Source organism: Oryx dammah, unplaced genomic scaffold (genome assembly GCF_014754425.2).
Source record: "Oryx dammah isolate SB20612 unplaced genomic scaffold, SCBI_Odam_1.1 HiC_scaffold_17, whole genome shotgun sequence".
In the NCBI taxonomy this organism is placed as follows: domain Eukaryota; kingdom Metazoa; phylum Chordata; class Mammalia; order Artiodactyla; family Bovidae; genus Oryx; species Oryx dammah.
In genome coordinates, this window is record NW_024070201.1 from 37,523,461 (window position 1) to 37,549,727 (window position 26,267).

A 26,267-nucleotide genomic window follows, 5' to 3' on the forward strand; every position below is an offset into this window, starting at 1 on the left:
TAATGACTCGGAGCCATCTTTATATTCTTGATTTTTTCTGTTCTGTAATGCAAGTGGGTTAGAGTTTGTACCTAAACTTAAAAGTTGCGTAGTAGCCAAACTGTTTGGGATTCTCTATCTGCTTTTTTCTGCCTTGTTCCTTAGGTTCAGCCCTTAATTTTTGGCTGTTAATGAGGGTTTCTGCCTGTAACAACCTCTTCTCATCCTTTTAATTTGTGATGCTTCCAATTTTTTGTAATTTAAAAAAATAATGAAATTTGTTAGAACTTGGGTAGTAGAGGGACACATTCCTCTGAGAAAAATGCATAAATTTTCAGTCAGGATAGTGAATGTATTTTGGCTTCCTGGAGGCTTTACTGATTTTCAGATTCTATGTTTAAGATAGATGAATGTGTTCTTAAAATGTATTTCTTTTTTTTACATAGGCTGCTGCTCAGTGTTACATTGATTTAATTATTAAGGAGAGTGACAACAATGTAAAGCTTATAGTTCTAGATCGATTGATAGAATTAAAAGAACATCCTGCACATGAACGAGTACTACAGGTAAATATTTCTGAAACAGAGAAATCCTAAATAGAATCTTCTTTCAAATTGAAATAATTTCCAATACTTTTCATCTTGGTTAGCTTAAATGCTTAGAGATTTGGTGGTTTAAATTTTGGTCAACTAAGGTATAACTCTTGAAGCACCGTAGCCTTTTGGGGTATTGTCTTTGTTATTAAAAATAATTTCTAACATGAATTAATGTGTTACCTTTTATCTTTTCTGTTTGTATTGCACTTGGTGTTCTTACCAGTAGAGATATATTTGTTTTAGTTTTAATTTACATTTTTTGCAAAGTAATTAACACCAACGGAGAATGAAAGATGATTAGATTCTAGAAAATTATCAATATACCTGTTTAATCTGTGACAATGATTATTGTAAAACTAAAGCCCCATGATAAAAATAAAGCTACGTTCAATGCTGATCCTGGATCAGAGTAACAACAAAAACATTTTCTATAAAGGACATTATTGGGAAAGTTGGAGAAATGTGAATGCAAACTCTGTATTAGTTAATAGTATCGTTGATCAGTGTTAAGTTCTCTAAATTTGATAATTGTGTTATATACGAAATTTTTCTTATTCTTGGGTAAACAGTGAAACATTTAGGAGTATAGAAAATAAGACACAGCAAATGTGGTGAGATATTAACAGCTGGTATATATAAGTGATGGTTATAGAGGAGTTTATCCTTAAAAATTTTAGAACATTTTAATCAGAATTTTAAAAAAATATAAAGTTTTAAAGAAGTGAAATATTTTGTTTTGCTATATTTAAAAACACTTGCTATAGGATTTTAAGTATGCTTTTTTAAAATATTAGTTTCCTGCAGAGCCAAAATAACATTATCGCATTTAACAAAATTGTTAATGAATCACCCAATTTTCCCAGATATTCCTAAAACACTCTTTTGGTTTGATTTTTCCTATGTAATTGTGATGTGTGGTTCCTTGAGTCTCTTAATTTGAGCAGTATCGTTTTTTCAGAACACTGACTTGTTTGAGAGACTCCTTCTGGATGTATCTGGTTACTTTTTTTGGTGTCATTTAGCTTGTTGCTCTGACTTGTGTGTTTCCTATAAACTGCACTTTTGAGCTAAAGCTTGACAGAGTCAGAGTAAACGTGTTCAGTTTGAATGCATCATATGTGATACTACATACTTCATGTTGCCTTACATCAGGCAACTTAAATTATCTGTTTTGTCCAACAGTAGTGATTTTATAATTGATCAGAGAATTAAGGTCATGATAGAACCCTCTATTCTACAGTTAAGATTTTCTTCTTGTGACCAGAAATACTGATATTAATTCTAGATTATTTTTATTCTTTTTTAGGATCTGGTTATGGACATCCTAAGAGTACTGAGCACACCAGACTTAGAAGTACGCAAGAAGACTCTGCAGTTAGCACTGGATCTTGTCTCCTCTAGGAATGTTGAAGAGGTAAAACAAAATTCTGACAGCACTTTGTAAGCTGTCAAGTCAAACATGATGTCATTCTCACTTATTTTTGTTTTGTTCTACAGCTGGTTATTGTCCTTAAGAAGGAAGTAATTAAAACAAATAATGTGTCAGAGCATGAAGATACTGACAAATACAGACAACTCCTTGTGCGAACATTGCATTCCTGTTCTGTCCGATTTCCAGATATGGCTGCAAATGTTATTCCTGTGGTATGTAATCCCAATGATCTTAATCTTGAAATTCTCTAAAAATAAAAATTAGGAAATTTTAGTTATTTGACAGTTAAATTCTGTAAATCTCAGCTCTTTGTAATCACTAAATCTCATGGTAAGAAGAGATCTTTATGTCTGCTACTAAGCTCAAAAGGATAAGGACTTTGACTTCTTTCTCTCATATCTTCACTGAAAAAACAACAACAAAAATAATGACAAATATACCTCCATATACTATTATAACTAATGTTTATTGGTGGTGGTTTAGTTGATAAGTCATGTTCGACTCTTGTGACCCCATGGACTGTCTGCCAGGTTCCTTTGTCTATGGGATTCTCCAGGGAAGAGTACTGAAGTGGGTTGCTGTTTCCTTCTCTAGAGGATCTTCCCAACCCAGGGATCGAACCCAGGTCTCCTGCATTGTAGGCAGATTCTTTACCAGCTGAGCTATGAGTGAAGCCCTTAATGTTTGTTACTATTACCTACAGTAAAATATTCTGTGTATATAAATCAATCAGTGAGGCAAATAAGTTTCTTTCAGATAATCAATAATTTTATCTCTTAAATTTGAAGGATTTAGTTAGAGGAAAAATTAGCATACCAGGAATGTTTTGCTTTCTGTCATTGTAGACAAATGAGGTATGTTATTGTAATTTGAAATTTTGACTTTGAGCTCTAAATTTTCTCTGAAATGATTTTACTTTTGGTTACAACTTTGTGTCTCCAGTTAATTTTTTTGAATTGTGGATTTCCAGCTTCAGTTTTTGTTTTTTTTTTGGCTATGCTGGGCCTTTGTTGCTGCACATGGGTTTTCTCTAGTTGCAGTGAGCAGGGGCTACTCTAGTCGTGGTGTGCGGGCTTCTCATTGCAGTGGCTTTTCTTGTCGCAGCACAGACTCTAGGGTGATGGGCCTCAGTAGTTGCAGTGCACAGGCTTGGTTGCTCCAAAGCATGTGGATCTTCCTGGACCCCTGGACCAGGAATCAAACCTGTGTCTCCTATGTGGGCAGGTGGATTCTTATCCACTGGACTAGCAGGGAAGTCCTCTAGCTTCAGTTATATCATGTGTTTTGTAATAAACTTTGCTGCATGTAAACTGGAAAGTCATCATCCCTTTGTTTACATAATGGTACTTGTCTCTCAATTTACATTTTGCTGTGTATTTGAAAAGTATTATTTATTTTCTTTGTAAACTTGTTCAGTTTACTAATTAACCTTAGGTAATAGGTAATTTTCTTTCTGAAAATGTGTAATTGTTATCCCTTCTTTTTTTATTCTTTTAGTTAATGGAATTTCTCAGTGACAGTAATGAAGCAGCAGCTGCAGATGTCTTGGAGTTTGTTCGTGAAGCCATTCAGCGCTTTGATAACCTGAGAATGCTTATTGTTGAGAAGATGCTTGAAGTCTTTCATGCTATCAAATCTGTCAAGTAGGTTTGAAATCTGTTTAAATGTAAAGTTAAGTAAGCATTTTACCAATTTCCGTCTTTAAGGGTAAGTTGATAGAAAATATGACAGGAGAGCTGTCTTAAAACAGTTAAGACAAAATGAGACAAAATAAATGTCAGAAACATGTCACCCCTACTCTTACCCTTAGTGAATCCATAATCTATCAGCAAAAAATTTTTGGTAGGTAGGTATGATTTAGATAGGTTTCTCCACTCTCATTTCCTCTAAAGCATCATAAATTCTAACGTGACTAAGAAACGTATTTTTATTTATTTGTTTTTTTATGTACCTTGACCAAGTGGGTTTATTACAGGGATGCAAGACTAGTTAAAAAAATTCAATCTATGTAATCCACCATATGAACAAAGGAAAGAATTACCCCCACCCTGCACCCCATGCACATACAAGCAAAACTATTAGAACTAATAAATGAGCTCAAGATTGCCACTTAGGAGATCAGTATTAAGTATCAATTGCATTTTGTACACTTGCAAGGAATAATCTGATCTGATAAGGCAAATATTTTTAAAAGGTACTATTTTGGGATACCATCATTATTTATATTCCCTCTTTAGCATTTACTGAAGTGGAGCATTGAAAACAACAGCCTAAATCTGTAATGTTTCCCTTCAGATAGCCTTTGCTAGTGAGAAAGGACTGTTGCAGCTGAGTTTGCTTCATTTAAATCATCTGATGGATTGTAGTAGACTTGCCTTATATCTGCCTGTATAGAAAAGAAGGGAGTACAATATTGGTTTTATGATATGAAAATGTATTGAGATTTATGAAAGTGAGAAAGATTTGTTTCTTTCTGGGAAAAAAGAAATCATGTCAAAGTTTAGCTTTTGGCAGCCATAGCCTCTTAGGCTTTCAATTTCTAGAACTTTTTTTGGAATAAATTTAATGAAAATCTTAGGGAAGAGATGACTGAAGACTTAATTCACTTCAACATTTTTAACTAGAAAATTGTTGCTTGCTTTATTTGAGGTTTTTTTCTGTTGTTTTGATTCTCTGTATTCCTTCCTTTTTCACTGGTCTATTTGGCACCCCTACCTCTTCAGTGAATTACTTTTTATATAAAAATAATACATGCTTTTAATAGTGGTAGGTTATAAAATCAAATTTACCTTAAATTCTGTCCGAAATGAAAGACAACACATTTCTGGGAAACATTTGGGTATTTTTTAACCTCCTGGGTTTACCAGTTGTAGAATGTTCCTAAATAAAGAACACTTACTTTCCTTTTAATTCTTGTGACTTCAGGAGAGAATCAAAGAAACTTCGTGTCTTGTTATATTCTTTCTTAACATTTCATCCATAGTCCCTTGGAACTGCAGAATATTTTTTTCTTCCTTAAGCTTAAACTCACAAAAAAAGATCACTGCTTCAAGATTTGTTGGCCGAGTCAGTTCTTCATAGCTTGTATTCTTGCCTTAGGATTTACCGAGGAGCATTGTGGATCTTGGGAGAATACTGTAGTACCAAGGAAGACATTCAGAGTGTGATGACTGAGGTCCGAAGGTCCCTTGGGGAGGTATGTTTTACTTTAATATATGCTACTTTATGCAGTGATTTTTATTTTAGTAAATCTGACTTTTATGTGGTGATTTACTTTTGTGTTTTTATTTAACAGTGTTTGGGCTAAAGAACATTGAAAAAAATTTTAATTACCCAGATAATTAAGCTTCTGGTCAATGGGAAATTAAGGGAGTTGCCCTCCTCTGCATTGATAACACATGTTCTTTTATCTGTATTATTTACCATTCTGGGTAAGATTTTATTTGAACAAAAGGTTATATTTTTTAAAAAAGGAAAAAGAATTGTAAAACTGCTTAATCCTCTGTATTATAAAAAAAAGAATTCTTATAAGAACAGGGCAGACTTTAGAATACTATTTATGTACTAAAACTGGCAGCATTTTCCTCATCTAAACAAGCCCATATAGTAGAATAGAAAGAACAGTTCTTGTTAGAAACCTGGATTCCAGTCTTGCTTCTACCAATAATAACTCTGGGACTTTGGATATAATTTCCTTAACCTGACTGGACATCAGGTTTTTCATCTAATAATAAAGGAGTCGGTAGATAATGATTGACGACTCTTGGAGCTCATAAATTAGATGATAGACTGGTATTAAGAAATAAATACATAGTATCTACTTGGTTTAAAAGAGGAAGGAAGTTGGGTGACTTCCTTGGCAGTCCAGTGGTTAAGACTCCATGGTTCCTATGCAGGGAGTGCAGGTTCAATCCCTGATTGGGGAAACCAAGATCCCATATGCCATGTGGCCAAAAAAAAAAAAATTAAAAGAGGAGGTTGGTAAATCTGACTACATACACATAAGTCAGATTTATTTCATTTTGTGGAAGAATGGGTGCTGGTTTTGATTAGTATTTCAACGAAAGTGAGGGAGAAGAGGAATAAGGCTTAGTTACTATCCTAAGCGTTTTCCTTTTCAGTAACTTATATTTAGAGAATTAAGATTTCTGTTTAACAGATTAAGAAACTGAGGTTCAAAGCAGTTTTAATTAATTTGCCCTGAAGCCTTAGACAGTGAAGAATCTGTCTGCAGTGTGGAAGACCTGAGTTGGATCCCTGGTTTGAGAAGATCCCCTGGAGAAGGGAGTGGCTACCCGCTTCAGTATTCTTGCCTGGAGAATTCCATGGACAGAGGAGCCTGGCGGGCTACATACAGTCCATGGAGTCGCAAAGGGTTGGACATGGCTGAGTGACTAATACATTCAACAGATACAACTAAAAGTAGCATCCAACTCCAAAGCCCCTTTCCTCACTACATTATTCTGAGGAGGAAGGAAAATTGGAAGCAGAGTCCCAAGTTCCAAAAAACCCCATTGAGGAAATAGTTCTATAGAGAACTATAGAAATTATTGAATATTTAAATATGTTTGGCTTCCTACTGACATTTGATGTTTCCATTTGATTTTTAGATCCCAATTGTAGAGTCAGAGATTAAAAAAGAAGCTGGTGAATTAAAACCTGAAGAAGAAATAACTGTGGGACCAGTTCAGAAGTTGGTAACTGAGATGGGCACCTATGCAACTCAGAGTGCCCTTAGCAGTTCTAGACCAACCAAGAAAGAGGAAGAAAGGTAGTTTGCAGCACCTGGGACCTGCGAGCTGTACTTCTGTGTATAAAACAGTCAGAGGATTTCTTTCTCTTATTAGTTTACTCTTTTGACCCAAATAGAAATCTTCCACTATTTAAGATACTTGGAAGGAAAAGGATGTTTAAGTTCTTTCTTCCAGAAATTGTGTTAATAGTTTTAATTCTCTGCTTCTAATAAATATTCTCATTGAACTGTGTTCTATTTAAGATTACTTTACTCACATAGAAAATACTAAGTGGAGGAAACTAATGACATTTGAGTTTTATTTCCAAATAACATTTGGAAATTACATTACCACTATCCCTCTCCAGAACTTTTTCATCATCCCAAACTGAAATTTCAAGATTTTGCACTTCTAATTGATGGAGTAAAATTTTGATGTTTTCCTACATATTTGCTCTCTAATTATATAGTGAAGATGATGAAAATTTTGATGATGTCTAAAATTTTAATGGTTACTATGTATTAGGCATTGTACTAAATAAATAGCTTGTCTCTGATAGTCTTTGACAGTATCCTGTTGATTAGCCACATTTCATACAGGAGGAATTTGAGGTTTAAAGAGGTTTGGAACTACCCAAAGGGACGCAATAAATGAATATACACCTTTAACTGTTTTCTCTTTATTTATTTAGCTCTTTTAACATTGCAGATGTGTTACAGCCATGTATTTTTTTTAATCTTTTTCCTTTTTTATTCTGAGAGGTAAAGAGGGAGCTAGTTGAGATCTTTATCATCGAAGGGTGCAGTGAGAGTATGAAATAGGCTTCCTTGAGTCATTTATACAAAAGCTACATGCTGCTTAAGAAGTTAGTGGGATTCATTTGCCTTGATTGCTTTGCAGACCTCCCCTAAGAGGATTCCTTCTGGATGGAGATTTCTTTGTTGCTGCCTCCCTTGCCACAACTCTGACCAAGATTGCCTTGCGCTATGTGGCTTTGGTTCAGGAGAAGAAAAAGCAAAATGTAAGTTCATTTATTCTACATTTACTTAACATGAATATTGAGTGCCTGCTGTATGCATTGAACAGTGAGGACCCAAAAGTGAATGAATGCTAAATTCCTGTCATAAAAGAGCTTATGCTTTAATTGGGGAAATGAACACAGTAATATAATGAAATATATGTATATAATATAATGATTGTAAAATTGACATAGTAATGTAATAACAACACAGTATGATTAGTCCATTGGAAGTGATACACGGGTTTATGAAGTTATTTCTGATTGCTGGGATTAGTCAAAGCCCAGTGAAGGAAATGCCTGTCTCTCCAACATCTTCATCCTGCTAGTCATTGTCTGTTTTATCCTAGAAATGCCTCTTAAATGTAGTCCCATTTTTGCAGTTCATACCTTCTTCATGGCTTCTGACTATTCTGACTGTATACTCATTTAGTGTAATGTACTGTCGTTCTACCCAACCCCTACTGCCATCCTTTATGTTATTGTCCTATATTTTATTTCTGTGTGTCATTTAATCAGCCCTGTGATGCATAATTATTATTTTTGCTTTAAATAGTCAATTATCTTTTATGTATATATGTACCATTTCTTTCCCTTTTCTTATTTACCTAGTGACCAGACTCATGTTGGGAAGGGATATACTTAGCAAGTTTTAAGTAGTTGAGAGTTGGAAACAGGGCACAGTTCAAGTACCTCTTTGGGTGGGTTTTTTTTTTTTTTCATTTTTGCTTTGTTTGTTTTCATATTTTTCTTCCTGGTAAAATACATGTAACACAAAGTTTATCATTTAAACTATTTTAAGTGTACTGTTCAGTGTTGTGAGTCATTCAAATTGTTAGCCATTACCACTATCCCTCTTCAGAACTTTTTCATCATCCCAAACTGAGAATAACCAGCAAACCATAACCCCATATTCCCTCCACTAGTCCTTGGCCACCACCATTCTGCTTTTCTGCCCCTATAGATTTGCCTCTTCTACACACCTAGTATAAATGGAAGTATACAATATTTGTCCTTCAGCGACAGGCTTATTTCATTTAGCATAATGTTTTCAAGGTTCATTTGAATGATAGCGTTGTCAGAACTTCTTTCTTTTTTCAGGCCATCTAATATTCTGCTGTTACTGTTTATCCATTCATCCATTATTAATAGTCAATTTTCTTCTAAATATTTTTTAATGAGAAAAAAGTTATACTTAAGTGTTTTTAATTTTTTGTATACATGCAGATTTCTATCTGATATTTTCTTCCTGCCTGAAGAAGTTGATTATTCTTATAATGCAGGTCTGCTGATGATGAATTCTCTCAGCTTTCATTTGCCTGAAAAAAAATCTTTGCTTTCATTAAAAAGAAAAAATCACTTTGTGGTAAAACTGAGTGTTTTTTATTTTATTTTTATTCATATCTTTTTTCACATTGCAAAAATAAGGAGTGATGTAATGAAAATTAATGAGAAAAAAATCAGTCATGGTTAAAACACTGAAGTACAAATCTTATTAATATTATAGTGGAGATAGAAACATCAAAAAATAGGATTACATTCAGTTCAGTTCAGGTCAACAAAAACCTTTCCTCAGAGTTTATTATGACTTTTATCTTTGAAACACTTTTTCCCTAGTTGTGATCATTTTGTGTTTTACCATATTGTAGTTTCATTTAACTTTATAACATTTTCCCTATGCTCTTCTAAACCCTTCCTAATCATAATAATATTTAATAGCTCCATAATAATCCATTAGATTCTTTCATGTAGTCAAACCTCCATATAAGACAACACTTTATTTTTAGATTAGGGATTTTTGAAGGATTTTTTAAAAAATGTCCTTCATATAGCTTTCCTCATAAATCCATAAATAAGATTCAGAGGATCAGGTAAATTATAAGATGTTTTATCTCTTGTTAGTCAATTTTATGAGGAGTAACTTACTTTGTAATTCTCTGAGGGCCCTTATTTATTTATTTAGGTCTCGTCTGTTCTTTAAATTATGCTTCTTAAAAATCTCCAACATTTTATGTCTTGGTTCTGCAAGTTGGGAGAGCATTTGCTGGAATCTATTTAAGAGAACCAGCTTTCTGGTAACATACTAGTTCAAGAAATTTGCCACGTTTGGTACAAGGCAGAAGGAAGTTTGGTTGTTCATCACTGTGCTGTTTTGGCTTTCCTTCATTTATACCTTTCCCAACACGCTTCATTTCTTAATGTAGATCTGACTTTCTCTCTGATATCATACACCTTTTGCCTAAAGAATTTGCTTTAACTTCTCTTGTAGTGCAGATCTGTTGACAGTTAATTCTTTAGGTTTTTGTTTGTCTGAAAAAGCCCTTATTTCTCCTTCAATTTTGAAAGATATCTTTGTAGGTATAGCATTCTAGGTTGACAGTTTTTTCTTTTAGCACTGTAAAGATGTTGCTTCATTGTCCTCTGGCTTTCAGTACTATCAAGATGTTGCTCTTGTGCCTCTTTGTGGAGTGTGTCCTGTTTTCCTTCAGCTGGTTTTGGGTTTTCTCCTTATCACTATAATTAGAATTTCAGGTTTCAGTCATTTGATTAGGATATGCTTTAGTGTGATTTTCTTTATGTTTCCTTTGCTTATGGTTCATTGAGCTTCTTGAATATGTAGTTTTATAATTTCTATCAAATGTGAGAAATTTTTGGTTATTATTTCTTGAGCTACTTTTTTCTGTCTCCCCTTCTCTTTCCTTCTGGAGACCATATCTGGACACAAAGGATTATTAGATTTATTCCTCCCAGGCTTCTGATAATTTTTTCATATATGTATGCTGATCACAATGTGTAGATACATTTACATCACAGTGGTGGGAAACAATATGGAAAACCAAGGGACTGGTCTAGATTAAAAGGGGCTAAAGAGAATAATAATCAAATAAAATGCATGAACCTGATCCTGGATTAAAAAAAAAAAACATTTTGTGACAATTAGTAAGATTTAGTTGAATTTGGAGTGTAGTAGATATAGTTGGGAATTGTTACATTTTTTAGGTGAGATAATGATATTATGATTATCCAGGAAACTGTCCTGAATCAAGAGATATTTGCTAAAGCACTTATGAAGTAAAGATTCTTGCTTTCAAACGTTAAGCCAAAAAAATTGTTGTTTAGTTGCTAAGTCGGAAATCTGACTCTTTGTGATACCATGGACTGTAGACCACCAGGCTCCTCTGTCCATGGGATTTCCCAGGCTAAAATACTGGAATGGGTTGCCGTTTCCTTCTCCAGGGGAACTTCCCAACCCAGAGATTGAATCCACACCTCGTGCATTGCAGGCAGATTCTTTACCATTGAGCCACCTCAGAAGCCCAAGTCAAAAAAATAAATGTACATATATGGTTAGAATAAGAACACAGTTTTGGCAGAATATTAACAATTAGTGAAGTGTATCATTCTTGGGCTCCAAAACCAATGCAGATAGTGACTGCAGCCACGAGATTAGAAAGACACTTGCTCCTGAAGAATAGCTATGACACACCTAAACAGTGTATTAAAAAGCAGAGACATCCTTTTGCCAACAAAGGTCCATATAGTCAAAGCTATGATTTCCTGGTAGTTGTATATAGATGTGAAAGTTGAACCGTAAAGAAGACTAAGAGTTGAAGAATTGATGTTTTCGAACTGTGGTGCTGGAGAACACTCTTTTTTTTTTCTTTTTTTTTCCATTTTTACTTTATTTTACTTTATAATTCTGTATTGGTTTTTCCATACATTGACATGAATCCACCACGGGTGTACATGCCTTCCCAAACATGAACCCCCCTCCCACCTCCCTCCCCATTACATCTCTCTGGGTCATCCCCGTGTACCAGCCCCAAGCATGCTGTATCCTGCATCGGACATAGACTGGCGATTCAATTCTTACATGATATTATACATGTTTCAATGCCATTCTCCCAAATCATCTCACCCTCTCCCTCTCCCTCTGAGTCCAAAAGTCCACTATACACATCTGTGTCTTTTTTGCTGTCTTCTATACAGGGTCATCATTGCCATCTTTCTAAATTCCATATATATGTGTTAGTATACCGTATTGGTGTTTTTCTTTCTGGCTTACTTCACTCTGTATAATTGGCTCCAGTTTCATCCATCTCATCAGAACTGATTCAAATGTATTCTTTTTAACAGCTGAGTAATACTCCATTGTGTATATGTATCACAGCTTTCTTACCCATTCATCTGCTGATGGACATCTAGGTTGTTTCCATGTCCTGGCTATTATAAACAGTGCTGCGATGAACATTGGGGTACATGTGTCTCTTTCAATTCTGGTTTCCTTGGTGTGTATGCCCAGCAGTGGGATTGATGGGTCATAAGGCAGTTCTATTTGCAATTTTTTAAGGACTCTCCACACTATTCTCCATAGTGGCTGTACTAGTTTGCATTCCCACCAACAGTGTAGGAGGCTTCCCTTTTCTCCACACCCTCTCCAGCATTTATTGCTTGCAGATTTTTGGATCGCAGCCATTCTGACTGGTGTGAAGTTGTACCTCATTGTGGTTTTGATTTGCATTTCTCTGATAATGAGTGATGTTGAGCATCTTTTCATGTGTTTGTTAGCCATCCGTATGTCTTCTTTGGAGAAATGTCTATTTAGTTCTTTGGCCCATTTTTTGATTGGGTCATTTATTTTTCTGGAATTGAGCTGCATAAGTTGCTTGTATATTTTTGAGATTAGTTGTTTGTCAGTTGCTTCATTTGCTATCATTTTCTCCCATTCAGAAGGCTGTCTTTTCACCTTGCTTATATTTTCCTTTCCTTCCAAACTCATTCTATGAGGCCACCATCACACTAATACCAAAACCTGACAAAGATACTACAAAAAAAGAAAACTACAGGCCAGTATCACTGATGAACATAGATGCAGAAATCCTCAACAAAATTCTAGCAATCAGAATCCAACAACACATTAAAAAGATCATACACCATGACCAAGTGGGCTTTATCTCAGGGATGCAAGGATTCATCAATATCCACAAATCAATCAATGTAATTCACCACATTAACAAATTGAAAAATAAAAGCCATATGATTATCTCAATAGATGCAGAGAAGGCCTTTGACAAAATTCAACATCCATTTATGATAAAAACTCTCCAGAAAGCAGGAATAGAAGGAACATACCTCAACATAATAAAAGCTATATATGACAAACCCACAGCAAACATTATCCTCAATGGTGAAAAATTGAAAGCATTTCCCCTAAACTCAGGAACAAGACAAGGGTGCCCACTTTCACCGCTGCTATTCAACATAGTTCTGGAAGTTTTAGCCACAGCAATCAGAGCAGAAAAAGAAATAAAAGGAATCCAAATTGGAAAAGAAGAAGTAAAACTCTCACTGTTCGCAGATGACATGATCCTCTACATAGAAAACCCTAAAGACTCTACCAGAAAATTACTAGAGCTAATCAATGAATATAGTAAAGTTTCAGGATATAAAATCAACACACAGAAATCCCTTGCATTCCTATACACTAATAATGAGAAAATAGAAAGAGAAATTAAGGAAACAATTCCATTCACCATTGCAACGAAAGGAATAAAATACTTAGGAATATATCTACCTAAAGAAACTAAAGACCTATATATAGAAAACTATAAAACACTGATGAAAGAAATCAAAGAGGACACTAATAGATGGAGAAATATACCATGTTCATGGATCAGAAGAATCAATATAGTGAAAATGAGTATATTACCCAAAGCAATCTACAAATTCAGTGCAATCCCTATCAAGCTACCAGCGATATTTTTCACAGAACTAGAACAAATAATTTCAAGATTTGTATGGAAATACAAAAAAACCTCGAATAGCCAAAGCAATCTTGAGAAAGAAAAATGGAACTGGAGGAATCAACTTGCCTGACTTCAGGCTCTACTACAAAGCCACAGTCATCAAGACAGTATGGTACTGGCACAAAGACAGAAATATCGATCAATGGAACAAAATAGAAAGCCCAGAGATAAATCCACACACATATGGACACCTTATCTTTGACAAAGGAGGCAAGAATATACAATGGAGTAAAGACAATCTCTTTAACAAGTGGTGCTGGGAAAACTGGTCAACCACTTGTAAAAGAATGAAACTAGATCACTTTCTAACACCGCACACAAAAATAAACTCAAAATGAATTAAAGATCTAAATGTAAGGCCAGAAACTATAAAACTCCTAGAGGAGAACATAGGCAAAACACTCTCCAACATAAACCACAGCAGGATCCTCTATGATCCACCTCCCAGAATTCTGGAAATAAAAGCAAAAATAAACAAATGGGATCTAATTAAAATTAAAAGCTTCTGCACAACAAAGGAAAATATAAGCAAGGTGAAAAGACAGCCTTCTGAATGGGAGAAAATAATAGCAAATGAAGAGAAGACTCTTGAGAGTCCCTTGGGCTGCAAGGAGATCAAACTAGTTAATCCTAAAGGCAGTCAACTCAGAATATTCGTTGGAAGGACTGATGCCAAAGCTGAAGCTCCAGTACTTTGACCACCTGATGCAAAGAACAAATTGAAAAGACCCTGATGCTAGGAAAGATTGAGGCAAGAGGAGAAGGGGGCAACAGAGGATGAGATGGTTGGATGGCATCACTGACTCAATGGATATGAGTGAGCAAATTCAGGGAGATGGTAAAAGACAGGGAAGCCTGGCAAGCTGCAGTTCATGGGGTCACACAGAGTCAGATGTGACTTGGAGACTGAACAGTAACAGAAAAATCATTCTTTTATCTTTCTGAAGTTGGAAAGTATAAGAGAAAATAGAGTAAGAGAAAAAAGTTTTTAAATCTCTGCTCTCTATCAGTTGAGGGTTAATGAAGGTTTTAGAGGGTGGCAGGAAGGAGAAGGGTGTGAAAAATAAAATCTAAAATATTCAGGTTAAGTAATATTAGGTTTAATTTCTTGGATTTTGAGTTATATTAAAGTGACATTATTGCATTTGGAGAAGCCTGACAATAAATAAACCATTTCTCTCCTTGTCTAGTCTTTTGTTGCTGAAGCAATGTTGCTCATGGCCACTATCCTACATTTGGGAAAATCCTCTCTTCCTAAGAAGCCAATTACAGATGATGATGTAGATCGAATCTCCTTGTGCCTCAAGGTCTTATCTGAATGTTCACCTTTAATGAATGACATTTTCAATAAGGAATGCAGACAGTCCCTTTCTCACATGTTATCTGCTAAACTTGAGGAAGAAAAATTATCCCAAAAGGTAAGATATATATATAATAAAGGCATAAAAGTGCTTTGTGTTCTTTGTTGTTGATTTTTCAGTTCTCATGTATGAGGAGTGTCTATTTTGAAGGCCTCCAAAAAACTATTGTTTTTTCCAAATTAAAGAGAGTTGGTATATTGTTTTTGCAACACAGAAAGAATCTGAAAAAAGGAATGTGACAGTACAGCCTGATGACCCCATTTCCTTCATGCAACTAACTGCAAAGAATGAAATGAACTGCAAGGAAGATCAGTTTCAGCTGAGTTTGCTGGCAGCAATGGGTAACACACAGAGAAAAGAAGCCGCAGATCCCCTAGCATCTAAACTTAACAAGGTAATGATATATCAAATACACCAGTGGGTTATTTAAATTGGCTGCTTTAGAAAGTAATAATGAAGAATTTGTTGGTCCTGCTGTTTATTGTAAAAGAAAAATAACTAGTACAGCATATTTTTTTGTCCTTACTGTGATTGATAGGTTCATTAAACATGAATTGAAACTCGGTGGAACCTGATACTTTTCTATATGCTAGTACTATTAGTCCCGTGGCTGATTTCATAACTTGTTCCAGTTGTGTGTCAAATTACCGTAAACTAAAACATAGAGCCAAGGGATCCTGAGAGGTTAACTAGAGCTTTTAAAAGGTAGAACACTAGCCTCCTCACCCTGCCCTCAGTTTCTCCTGTCCCCTGCTACTTTAAACAGGGCAACTCCACTTTTATATTCTTAGTGTATTGAGTTCCATATAGGATTTCATTAGGAAAAGTATTCTCATCTCTCTCTTTTCTCAAATATTAAATTTACACACCCATGACCTAGTTTAATCCTTCCTCTGTTAGATAAGTAAACAGTCTCAAATTGATTTTGTTGCCCAAGGTAAGATCAGTGGCAGAATAGGAACTACTAAAACACTTTCTCCCTTAAAATTGGTAATTGATATTGACAGTATTACAGTTATAAAATTTTTTCACTTTTGTTTTTTTAAATTGTGGTAAAATTTACATAAAATCAAATTTACCCTCTTAACTTACTTAAATATATATATATATATATATATATATATCAGTTGATTTGGCTGCATCAGGTCTTAGTTATGACACTTGCTTAGTTGCCCTGCAACATAAGAGATCTTAGTTGCCTGACCAGGGATCAAACCTTCATCTGCTGCATTGCAGGGTGGATTCTTGACCACTGGACCACCAGAGAAATCCCTTCTTAACCATTTTTTAGTGTCCAGTTCAGTGGCATTAAGTGCATTCACATTATTATGTAACCATCAGCGCCATATTTTCATTTTTCAAAACTGAAACTCTATGCCCATGAAACAATATTTCCCCATTCCCATCTTGCCTCAGCCCTTGGTAGTCACATTCTACTTTTTATCCCAGTAAATTTGACTATGCCAGGTACCTTATATTAGTGGAATCACACAATTTCATCCTTTTGTTACTGGTTTCTTAGTTCATTTAGCCTAATGTCTTCAGGGTTCATCCATTCTGTGACATGTGTCAGAATTTCCTTTCCTTTCAAGGCTAAATATATACCACATTTTGTTTATCTATTCATCTGTTGATGGACACTTAGGTTGCTTCCACCTTTTGGTTGTTGTGAGTAATGCTGCCATGAAGGTGGACGTTTAGATATCTCTTTGAGGTCTACTTTTGTTCGTGTTAAACCCAGAAATGGAGTTGCTGGATAGTACAGTGATTCTGCTTTAGTTTTTTGAGGACCGCTGTACTGTTTTACGTAGCAGCTGCACTGTTTTACATTCCAGCCTTCAATGCAGAAGGGATTCTGATTTCTCCATATTCTTGCCAACACTTACTTTTCATTTCTATTACAGTAACCATCCTAATGGATATGAAGTGACATCTTGTTTTAGTTTTGATTTGCATTTCCCTAGTGATTAGTGATGTTGGGTGTAATGTCTACTCAAGTCCTTTGCGAGTGATTTTAATCTGGTTGATTGTTTTCTATATGTTGAGTTGTAGGATTTCTTTTTGTATTCTGGATACAGGTCGCTTATCAGATGTATGATTTGCAAATATTTTCTTCCATTCAGTGGGTTGCCTTTTCACTGTGTTAATAATGTTCTTTGATGCACAAAAGTTTGTGATTTTTGATGTAGTCTAATTTACCTATTTTTTTTCTTTTGCTGCCTATGTTTTTGGTGAAATGTTATGTTTTACATTTTTAAAATATATACTCTGGATTTTTCTTTTCTTTTCTTTTCTTTTTTTTATGGAGTAGCAAAGAGTTGAACACAACTGAGCAACTGAACTGAACTGGATGTTTTTTTAAAAGTTTTGGTGGGGGTACATCTAAAAATTTGTCTTCATGGAATTACAAGAATTTCTTGCTTGTAATTATTTTTCCCGAGTTTGAGTAACAACCAGTGAGTATGTGCTGAGGGATTTAACTGAAAATCTGTTCAAATCTATTCAGTTCCTAAGTTGAGATAATGTTTAATGTATTTGCTGAACATATTTAACATGGTAATGTGTAAGTTTCAGTTACCATGTCTAAATTATAAAACAATTTTATTATACCCATTTCGAATGACTGGTTTAATCTAAGTACTTCTGTTAATCAATCACCTAATATTCCTAATCATTTGGCTAGGATATATTTGATTGTCTCAGTCATTTGATTATTTTTGTTTGACAGGTTACCCAGTTGACAGGTTTCTCAGACCCTGTGTATGCAGAAGCCTATGTTCATGTCAACCAGTATGATATCGTCCTGGATGTACTTGTTGTGAACCAAACCAGTGACACCTTGCAGAACTGCACGTTAGAGTTAGCTACTCTGGGTAAGGAAATTTACCATAAAGGGAGTTTTATTATATGGTAAATCTTTATGACAAGTTATTAAGAGAAGTGTACAAGTTTTAGTATAAGAATTCTCTTGAGCTCTTTGTGACATTTTGAATCAAGTCTTAGTTTCTGAGCCTCTGTGATACTTTCTTATGCTTATGTTCTTTGGTACTCTTAGATAGGTTCATTCAATGAGCTTGATCTAACATATGTCAATTTTAAAAAATATACATAAGAACTGTTTATATTACAGATTTACCAGATAGCTTAGTTAGTTTCAGTTGCCTTAGTGCAGAACAAGGTTTCTTCTGAGTTCATAACTCAATACATACCCCATGTGTGGCCAAAGTAATACATTATCACATTTAGCAATGTGAGTTTTTTTTTCCTTCTTAATAAAGACACATGAATTAGACTTTTTCTGATCATTTACGTATCTGGCTTTGAAGTTGGAAAATACAAACTGTATATAGGAACAGTGTACTTTCCCTACAAAATTCTGTATGACTTAAGCAAGAGTTAAGAGGCTTTAAGAAATCAAGGGAGAACATAGTTCTGCCCTGTCTTCCTCAGCATAGCTTGAGTCCTACATAAAGAACTAATTCTTTCTTCAGGTTGTTTTATCTTTCTTTGTAATGGAGTGTATAGTTTAAGACTTAAGCTTTTTGAAAAGTTTGTATCCATTCACTGAAATAAAATGGTATGCCCAAAAGACACCCCCCACATAAATGAATGTAAATATAGGGTTATTCTGAGAAGCCTATTACCTTTTAAAAGAAAATGTGCATATTGATGTACATAATAGTGTTAAATGATTTTTTTATCCTCATATTTGAATCATAATCCTTATTTTATTCCTTGTTTTGCCAGAAACTGTATTTTAAGGTTTTATGATTGGAGAGGTTAATATGTATGTCTTTTTAGCCACGTCTGAATTTTTTTTCAGGGGACTTGAAACTTGTGGAAAAACCATCTCCTTTGACTCTTGCTCCTCATGATTTTGCAAATATTAAAGCTAATGTCAAAGTAGCATCAACAGAAAATGGAATAATTTTTGGTAATATAGGTAAGGAATTGTTTTATAGCCTGTGATGTTTGGATGTTTTTAGTAAAGAATTTCTGTAATGAGTAGCTGTGTGACATTTCTTGAGGACAGGACTTGAATCCATTCATTTATTGATTTATGGGGCATCTGCTGTGCTGTTCAGGGTTGTACTATGTTCTGGATGTACAGAAATGAGAGTCATTGTCTTCAAACTGTCAAGCAAGAGGAGAAGAATAAGTAATATAAAGTTACAATACAGTATGCTAACAGCTAGGTTATATACTATGTGCTTTGGGATCATAGGGGGAAAATGCCAACTATGGAAGACTTTATAAAGGAGGAAGGAATGTTATCAACCATTGAACTAAGTCTAGAACTGTGCACAGGTGTTTGTTGCCAGGCCACCTAGGGATTAGCTTGCACAAAGGTATTTAGTCAATAAGCTCTCTTTTTTAAAAAAGCAGTTTCTGTGGTAGGAACAACAAAAATCTCTGTCCTCAGATAGCTTCTAGTTCAGTAAGGGAAAACAAATGCATGAAATAGATAATGTGCAGTACAGAATGTTCAGCGCTGTGGCAGAAGCCTGTGCTGGGTGAAGTGGAAGTCTATGCAGAGATTCGGTTATTTCTCGCAGAGTGGTGGGGGGTTGGGAGGAAAGGCTTTGTGGAGGAGCTGAAGCTCAAGTGGGGTTTTGAAAGATCAGTAAGTGGTCTACAGACAGAGATTCAGTTGAATCAAACACAAGTAGTTTGGTACACCTGGAGTTGAGAGTGGGCTAGAGCCTGATGGTAGAAAAGAATGAGGTTGAGAAGGTTAGTGACAGCTGTATTATACTTGTCATGCTAAGAATTTCAGACTTGATCCTGGATATAAAGAGGAGCCTTTGAGGAATTATTGGTGAATCACATGATTAAATATTTCTATGGCAGCACTAAAGAAGACTGATTGGAAGAGGCAGGAAGGTTAGCTAGTAAACTTGAAGTAGCCCAGGTGAGAGATGACGGAGAGTTTGAACCAGCACAGTAATGGCCAGGATGAAGAGAAGGGCTGAATATAATAGATATTAAGGGGGTAGAATGTCCAGGACATGGTCACTGATTTAACAGTAAGGAGCTAGAGCAGCCCTCAGATTTCCTTCTTGGGTGTGTTGGGTTGGTGTTTATAATAATCACTGAAATGGAATACAGGAGAGAAGGACAAATTTGAGAGATATAATAAATTAAACGGTCTTTAAGTTACCGAAGGGCAGTTCGAGATGACCCTGGAACTTGAACAGAAGGTCTAAAGTAGAGATGAATATTTGTTTTTAAACCATAGAAATGGAAGAAATTACCTAAAAAGGGCATAAAGAGTTAGAGAGGGGAGATTTGAAAACTGAATCCAAGAGAACAAGAATATTAAAAGCTGTTCAGAGTTTTTTATTCGAGAAATATTAAAAGGAGAAGCCTGTAAAGGAAGTGTGGTTAGAGAAGTAAGGAAAAGTCTTGAAGACGTGTCCAAAGCTACAGATGATCTACAAGAAGGGTCCTTTAGATTGACTATCAGTGATACTAAAACATTGCTTATGGTATGTCTTGGGCAATGGTGGTAGGTTCAGGGCTACATTGGACTTGGAGAAATAAAGATAGTGAGTGTAGATCACTCTTGATTGTAGGACCTTGGTTTTGATAAGATTGAGAGGGGGCAGTAGCCAGAAAAGAAGTAAAGGATAAGGGAAGATTTTTTTTGAAGATGAGAGAGCCTTGACTATGTTCATAAGCTCTAATGGAAGAAAGTCAGTATGAAGGTAAAGACATTAAGAGTGAAAGAGGTGATAACTGATGGAGTGAGCTCCTCAACCAAAGCAGGCATCATGGATGGCAGCAAGTATTAACCTTGAAGACAAGAGGCAGCAAAAGTGAGGTGGTGAAAGTTGATAAGTTGATCCAGAGAAAAATACATTTATTTTTAGACGTGGGGCTGAAAAGTAAAGGGACTTATTCTTGGTAAGCTTAGTTTTCTCTAAAAGTGGATACCGTGGGGGAATGTCAAGAAGAGAGGCTAAAAGGAGGAAAGGTAGGCTCCAGTCAGATTATGACTTTCTACTATGGAAGAAACATATATGGAATCAAACAGTATTGTGTCATTAAGTACTATAGCTCAGCAGTATTCATCCAGAAATGTTTGTTAGGCATCTGTTACTATTGTGGGAACACTATTACCTGTATATCTTTCCACAGTGTCTATAACACATTGCAACTGCTATGTAAGCACTCATTGACTGAATCCTGACCTCTACCACTTAACCAGTTGAGTGACCTTGAGCAACTTAACTTTTCTGTTTTTGTTTCTCTGTAAGATGGAAAGTAATAATACTGTATTGATGGGAATATTAAGTAGGTAATTAATTTGTAAAACAGATAGAATAGAGCCCAGTATATAGTAAGCAAAACTATTTGCTAATATCATAGTTGTTTTTTAGAAATACAAAAACTTTTAAATTAAAATTTGCCTTTGGTGATTGGGAATCTTTTTAAATTGCAGTTTATGATGTCTCTGGAGCAGCAAGTGACAGAAATTGTGTGGTCCTCAGTGATATTCACATTGACATCATGGACTATATCCAGCCTGCAACTTGCACTGATGCTGAATTCCGTCAGATGTGGGCTGAATTTGAATGGGAAAACAAAGTTAGTCCTTAGATGATTTTCTTAAACTCCGATCTTTCTTTTTGGCTAGTGTTTAGGGATTCTTTGATAAAATTAATCCCAGATGTGAAAAGCAAACACTTTCAGTATCTGTGCTTACAAATTAGCCTTAACTGGAAAGCATGCAACTGGTTTGGTTAATTTACTGTTGTAAATTGGTGAGAGTGACAGTTCTATAAGTAATCTAATTGTTCAAGACATTAAACAATGTTCCATCCTTGTGTGTATGAATAGAAACTTACGATTGAATCAGTATCCAGTAGAAGCTTTGCAGAGTCAGTGGCTTGCTAGCGAACTTTGTTCCTGTGACCCTTGATATTTATTAGAGCTATTTTATATACAACATGTTGACTGTCTATGAAGTTATCTCTACTCGAAAGTTCTGATACCAGCCTACAGTTTGTTGGATTTTGTAGATGTCATTTACTTTCCGTTGCCCACCCTTTCCCCTTAAGTGCTTGGAAGGAGGTTTTAATATGACACATAAGTGATTGTTTTATCAGCCCCAAGATAAGAAATTTACAACTTTCTCTTTGTTAAAAGTATAATCTCTTGACTTTTTTTTCTCTTCCTCTCTACAGGTGACGGTTAACACAAATATAGTTGACTTAAACGACTATTTACAGCACATATTAAAGTCAACCAACATGAAATGCCTCACTCCAGAGAAGGTAAGAATTGCCTGGGTACTTCTTAAATTTGATACAGAGTAATGGTAGATTCTTGGCTTTCTTGTATTTCCTGTAGTATATTGTCTTTTTACTTAGCCTGAGAAAAGCAGTCATTCTGAACTAGTTAGAAAAAAACTGTCCCGTAGAATGTGTGAATCTGCTTATTGCTTTCTACTGAAATAAGAGCAGTATCTGCTTGTCCCTAGAGCAATGTCCCAACTAAATAGTCAGATTGACTTTTCTTTTCAGTCTTCTCCCTTTCAACTAAAGACTTATTCCAGAGTGTACTAGATTATAAAATGTCCATGACCTCTTGTTTTGATTCTGATTTTGGGTCAGAATATATCTGGAATATATTGAATATAACAATATATGGAATATATTGCATATAACAATATATGGAATTGTTAATATACTCTGATTTTCTGCTATGTTTGTGTATGTATGAAAAAAAGACTACAGAGAAAAACCAAAAACTGAAGCTGAGAATGTAAGGAAGTTTTCTTTATAAAATGTCTGCTAATGTTGCGGTACTGATTTAATCAGTAAAAGAATACTGCCAGACCAAATCAAGTAGGCTTTAATTCATGTTAGTCTATTCAACAGATATTGAGTCTCATAAATATGCCGATACTCTGTGAGCTGCTGGATATACAATAATGAAGAAAATAAAAATAGTCTCTTTCTTTATAGAGCTTAAGGTCTGGTGTAGGAGGCAGTCAGACAACTCTAAACAAAGAATATAGAAATGCAAATTAGGATAAGTGCTATTTCTTTGATCAGGTTTATCGAGATACAGACACAGTAAAGCTCACACATTTTACGTGTATAGTTCTGTGAGTATCAACAAGTTCATACAGTCATGTATGAATAAATGGTGAATAAGCTGCTTTAAGTGGTAATAATTTACCTGTGCTGTTTAGTCTTGCTTATGTGTAGTTCTCTAGTATTGAGTTTATCACAAATTTCTTTCAGGCACTTTCTGGTTACTGTGGCTTTATGGCAGCCAACCTCTATGCTCGTTCCATATTTGGAGAAGATGCACTTGCAAATGTTAGCATTGAGAAGCCAATACAACAGGGACCAGAGGCCCCTGTTACTGGCCACATAAGAATCCGTGCAAAGAGTCAGGTAACAGTTGCTTTTTTTGAGATGGTCTCTGAACTGAATAAAAAGAAAGAATCTGTGTCTCTCTCATTTCTGTATATAGTGTCCTCTGGCATAGTAGTGTGTTGTGCATTGCTCATGCTCAGTGGCTCAGTTGTGTCTGACTCTTTGCAACCCTGTGGACTGTAGCCTGCCAGGCTCCTCTGTCCATGTGATTTTCCAGGTAAGAATACCTGAGTGAATTGCCATTCCCTTCTCCAGGGGTCTTCCCAACCCAAAGATTGAACCCACGTTTCCTCCATTGGCAGGTGGATTCTTTACCACTGAGCTACCTGGGATGCCAACCATCTTACGTAAAGTCCATTTAAATATACCAGTTTTATATACTTTCATCTCAATTCTGTAAATTTGTATGCCTTTAACCTTTGTTTTCATTTGGGATCCAATCAATCCAATCAGCAAGCTTGGTCTTAGAGGGAGGAGTTTTAGAAGTTTTTTTTTTTTTTTCTCCCTGTCCATTTTACTGACTTTTGTGTAAAAAGTTCTGGCATCTCCAGAGTGAGATTGAGCTGAGGAGTTCTGGCCCTTTGGTCTAACTGTTGCCCCAGTAATTACTGGTCAAATATCTCAATGCAAATTTTTATAGCCTCTTAAATGCATATTTTAAAACTGAGTAAATAGAAAAGACGTGTTTGGCTATTAATGTTGGGGACCAGTATGGGGTCCCTTTTGGCCCATTTAACCTTAGGTAGTGCATAATATCAAATCTTGTTTTAATCACATAAATGCCCATTTTATTTATCCCATTTTAAATAACCATCTAAAGATTTCTTTATTCTTGTGAAATAACTCCTCCTAAAAAAAAAACTTCTACCTTGTTGGAAATTATAGCCAGTCTTTCCTTACAGACTTTTACTGTTGACACTAGATGATTATATATATATATATATACACAATTTTTATATTTTATATTTATGATATAATTATATTTTCATATTTATAACAATATTTTATATCTATAATGTATACTATTTTAATATTTCTAATAATTATATATAATATATATGCATCTAATGCAACCTCACTCTGGCTCAGACGGTAGAGAATCTGCCTGCAATACAGGAGACCTGGGTTCGATCCCTGGGTCAGGAAGATCCCCTAGAGGAGGGCATGGCAGCCCACTCCAGTATTCTTGCCTGAAGAATCCCCATGGACAGATGAGCCTGGTGGGCCACAATCCATGGGGTTGCAACGAGTTGGACACAACTGAGCGACTAAGCACACACACATATTTATAATAATTATATTTGGTAAAGAATCCACCTGCAATGCAGGAAACCCTGGTTCGATTCCTGGGTCGAGAAGATCTGCTAGAGAAGGGATAGGCTACCCACTTCAGTATTCTTGGGCTTCCCTGGTGGCTCAGCTGGTAAAGAAGCTGCCTGCAGTGCAGGAGACCTGGATTTGATCCCTGGGTTGGGAAGATGAGAAGGGAAAGGCTACCCACTCCCATATTCTGGCTGGGAGAATTCCATGGACTATATAGTCCATGGGGTCACAAAGAGTCAGACATGACTGAGCAACTTTTGCTTTCACTTTTCACTCTTGAAATATAACTCCTTCCTTTAATAAATGGCCCACCTTTTGGGTCTGTCATTCTGGTTTATTTGCAATCAGATTAATTCCTATGGAGTGTTTCTGAATGTATTCTTTAGCTTTTTGAAATCTAGTGACCCTTTATAAATCTAGCACTACAAGTACTTAACCGAGTAAAGTTTTGCTGAGTCTGTTTGGTACATCTTAGTTTCATTGTTGATGTGGTGTCATTGAATGGGGGCTTGGTAAGATGGAATAACCTACTGATTACATATAGTTTTAATAATTATGTATAAACATCTTCATTCTTTCTTACAGGGAATGGCTTTAAGTCTTGGAGATAAAATCAACTTGTCTCAGAAGAAAAATAGTATATAAGAATAAACAAACAAGTCTTTGCAGCTTTACAGTTAAAATTTAGGTATGGGCTTACTGGACTCCAACATCTTTTGTACTCTTTTTGTGCTTTGTGTTATATAGAATCTGAGTTCATGCTGAATGCATTCCAGCCAATAATTTATAGCCTTTCCCTTAAATCAAGATTGATTTTAAAATTATAGTTTGTCTTTTGTCTTAACAGTTTTGAACGCTGTCCTCAAAGTATATAATGTTTCTCACATGTATCAAGACCATTTTCACAGTACAATAAACAGATCTATTCCTAAGTCTTTTGTTGTTTTATGAATAAATGTGTAATTATATAATTTTAGTTAGGTAACAATGAATTTCTTTTAGTTGCATTATAGATTTCTATTATAAATTTAAATTGCTGTTTGAGTTGTGAATATGTGATATGAAATGAGATAGACCTTGATTTACTTGATTAGTGGTTACTGATTTAATATTCTGACATCATTGTATCTAAAAATGCCTCATCGTGTTCTAAAGGGCTTTTCTTTGAAATTTAGGTCCTAGAAGAAAGTATCAAATACCTTGAGAAAACAGATCCATGTTCATTTTATCTTTTAATTAATTTTATTGGTGTATAATTGATTTACAATGTTGTGTTTCTGCTGTACAACAAAGTGAATCAGCTGTATGTGTACATATATCCCCTTTTTCTTAAGATTTCCTTCCCATTTAAGTCACCACACAGCACTGAATAGTTTCTTGTGCTATACAGTAGGTACTCATTAGTTGTCAATTTATACATAGTAGTCTATATATATATATTCCAATCTCTCCATACTCTCACTCCCCTCTTCCCCCTTGGTATCCATATGTTTGTTCTTTACATCTGTATGTCTATTTCTGCTTTGCAAATAAGTTCATCTGTAAAAATTTTTCTAGACTCCACATACAAGTGACGTTATATGATATTTATTTTTCTGGCGTCACTCTATATGACAGTCTCTGGG

General features: G+C 35.2%; 1 protein-coding gene across 1 annotated transcript in view; it reads left to right on the plus strand.

Annotated features, from left to right (window-relative positions):
- COPB1 (COPI coat complex subunit beta 1) overlaps window positions 1–25,574 on the plus strand; it is a 37,884-nt gene extending 12,310 nt beyond the window's left edge. Inside the window, exons 8-22 of the mRNA XM_040258314.1 lie at window positions 426–545; window positions 1,882–1,989; window positions 2,073–2,219; window positions 3,505–3,650; window positions 5,107–5,203; window positions 6,618–6,778; window positions 7,641–7,761; window positions 14,756–14,983; window positions 15,141–15,320; window positions 17,655–17,799; window positions 18,750–18,869; window positions 21,372–21,517; window positions 22,117–22,206; window positions 23,182–23,337; window positions 25,228–25,574. Coding sequence (XP_040114248.1) covers window positions 426–545; window positions 1,882–1,989; window positions 2,073–2,219; window positions 3,505–3,650; window positions 5,107–5,203; window positions 6,618–6,778; window positions 7,641–7,761; window positions 14,756–14,983; window positions 15,141–15,320; window positions 17,655–17,799; window positions 18,750–18,869; window positions 21,372–21,517; window positions 22,117–22,206; window positions 23,182–23,337; window positions 25,228–25,287 — 2,025 coding nt within the window. The 3' untranslated portion in view covers window positions 25,288–25,574. The remainder of the gene's footprint in view (window positions 1–425; window positions 546–1,881; window positions 1,990–2,072; window positions 2,220–3,504; window positions 3,651–5,106; window positions 5,204–6,617; window positions 6,779–7,640; window positions 7,762–14,755; window positions 14,984–15,140; window positions 15,321–17,654; window positions 17,800–18,749; window positions 18,870–21,371; window positions 21,518–22,116; window positions 22,207–23,181; window positions 23,338–25,227) is intronic.
- The last annotated feature ends 693 nt before the right edge of the window (window positions 25,575–26,267 follow it).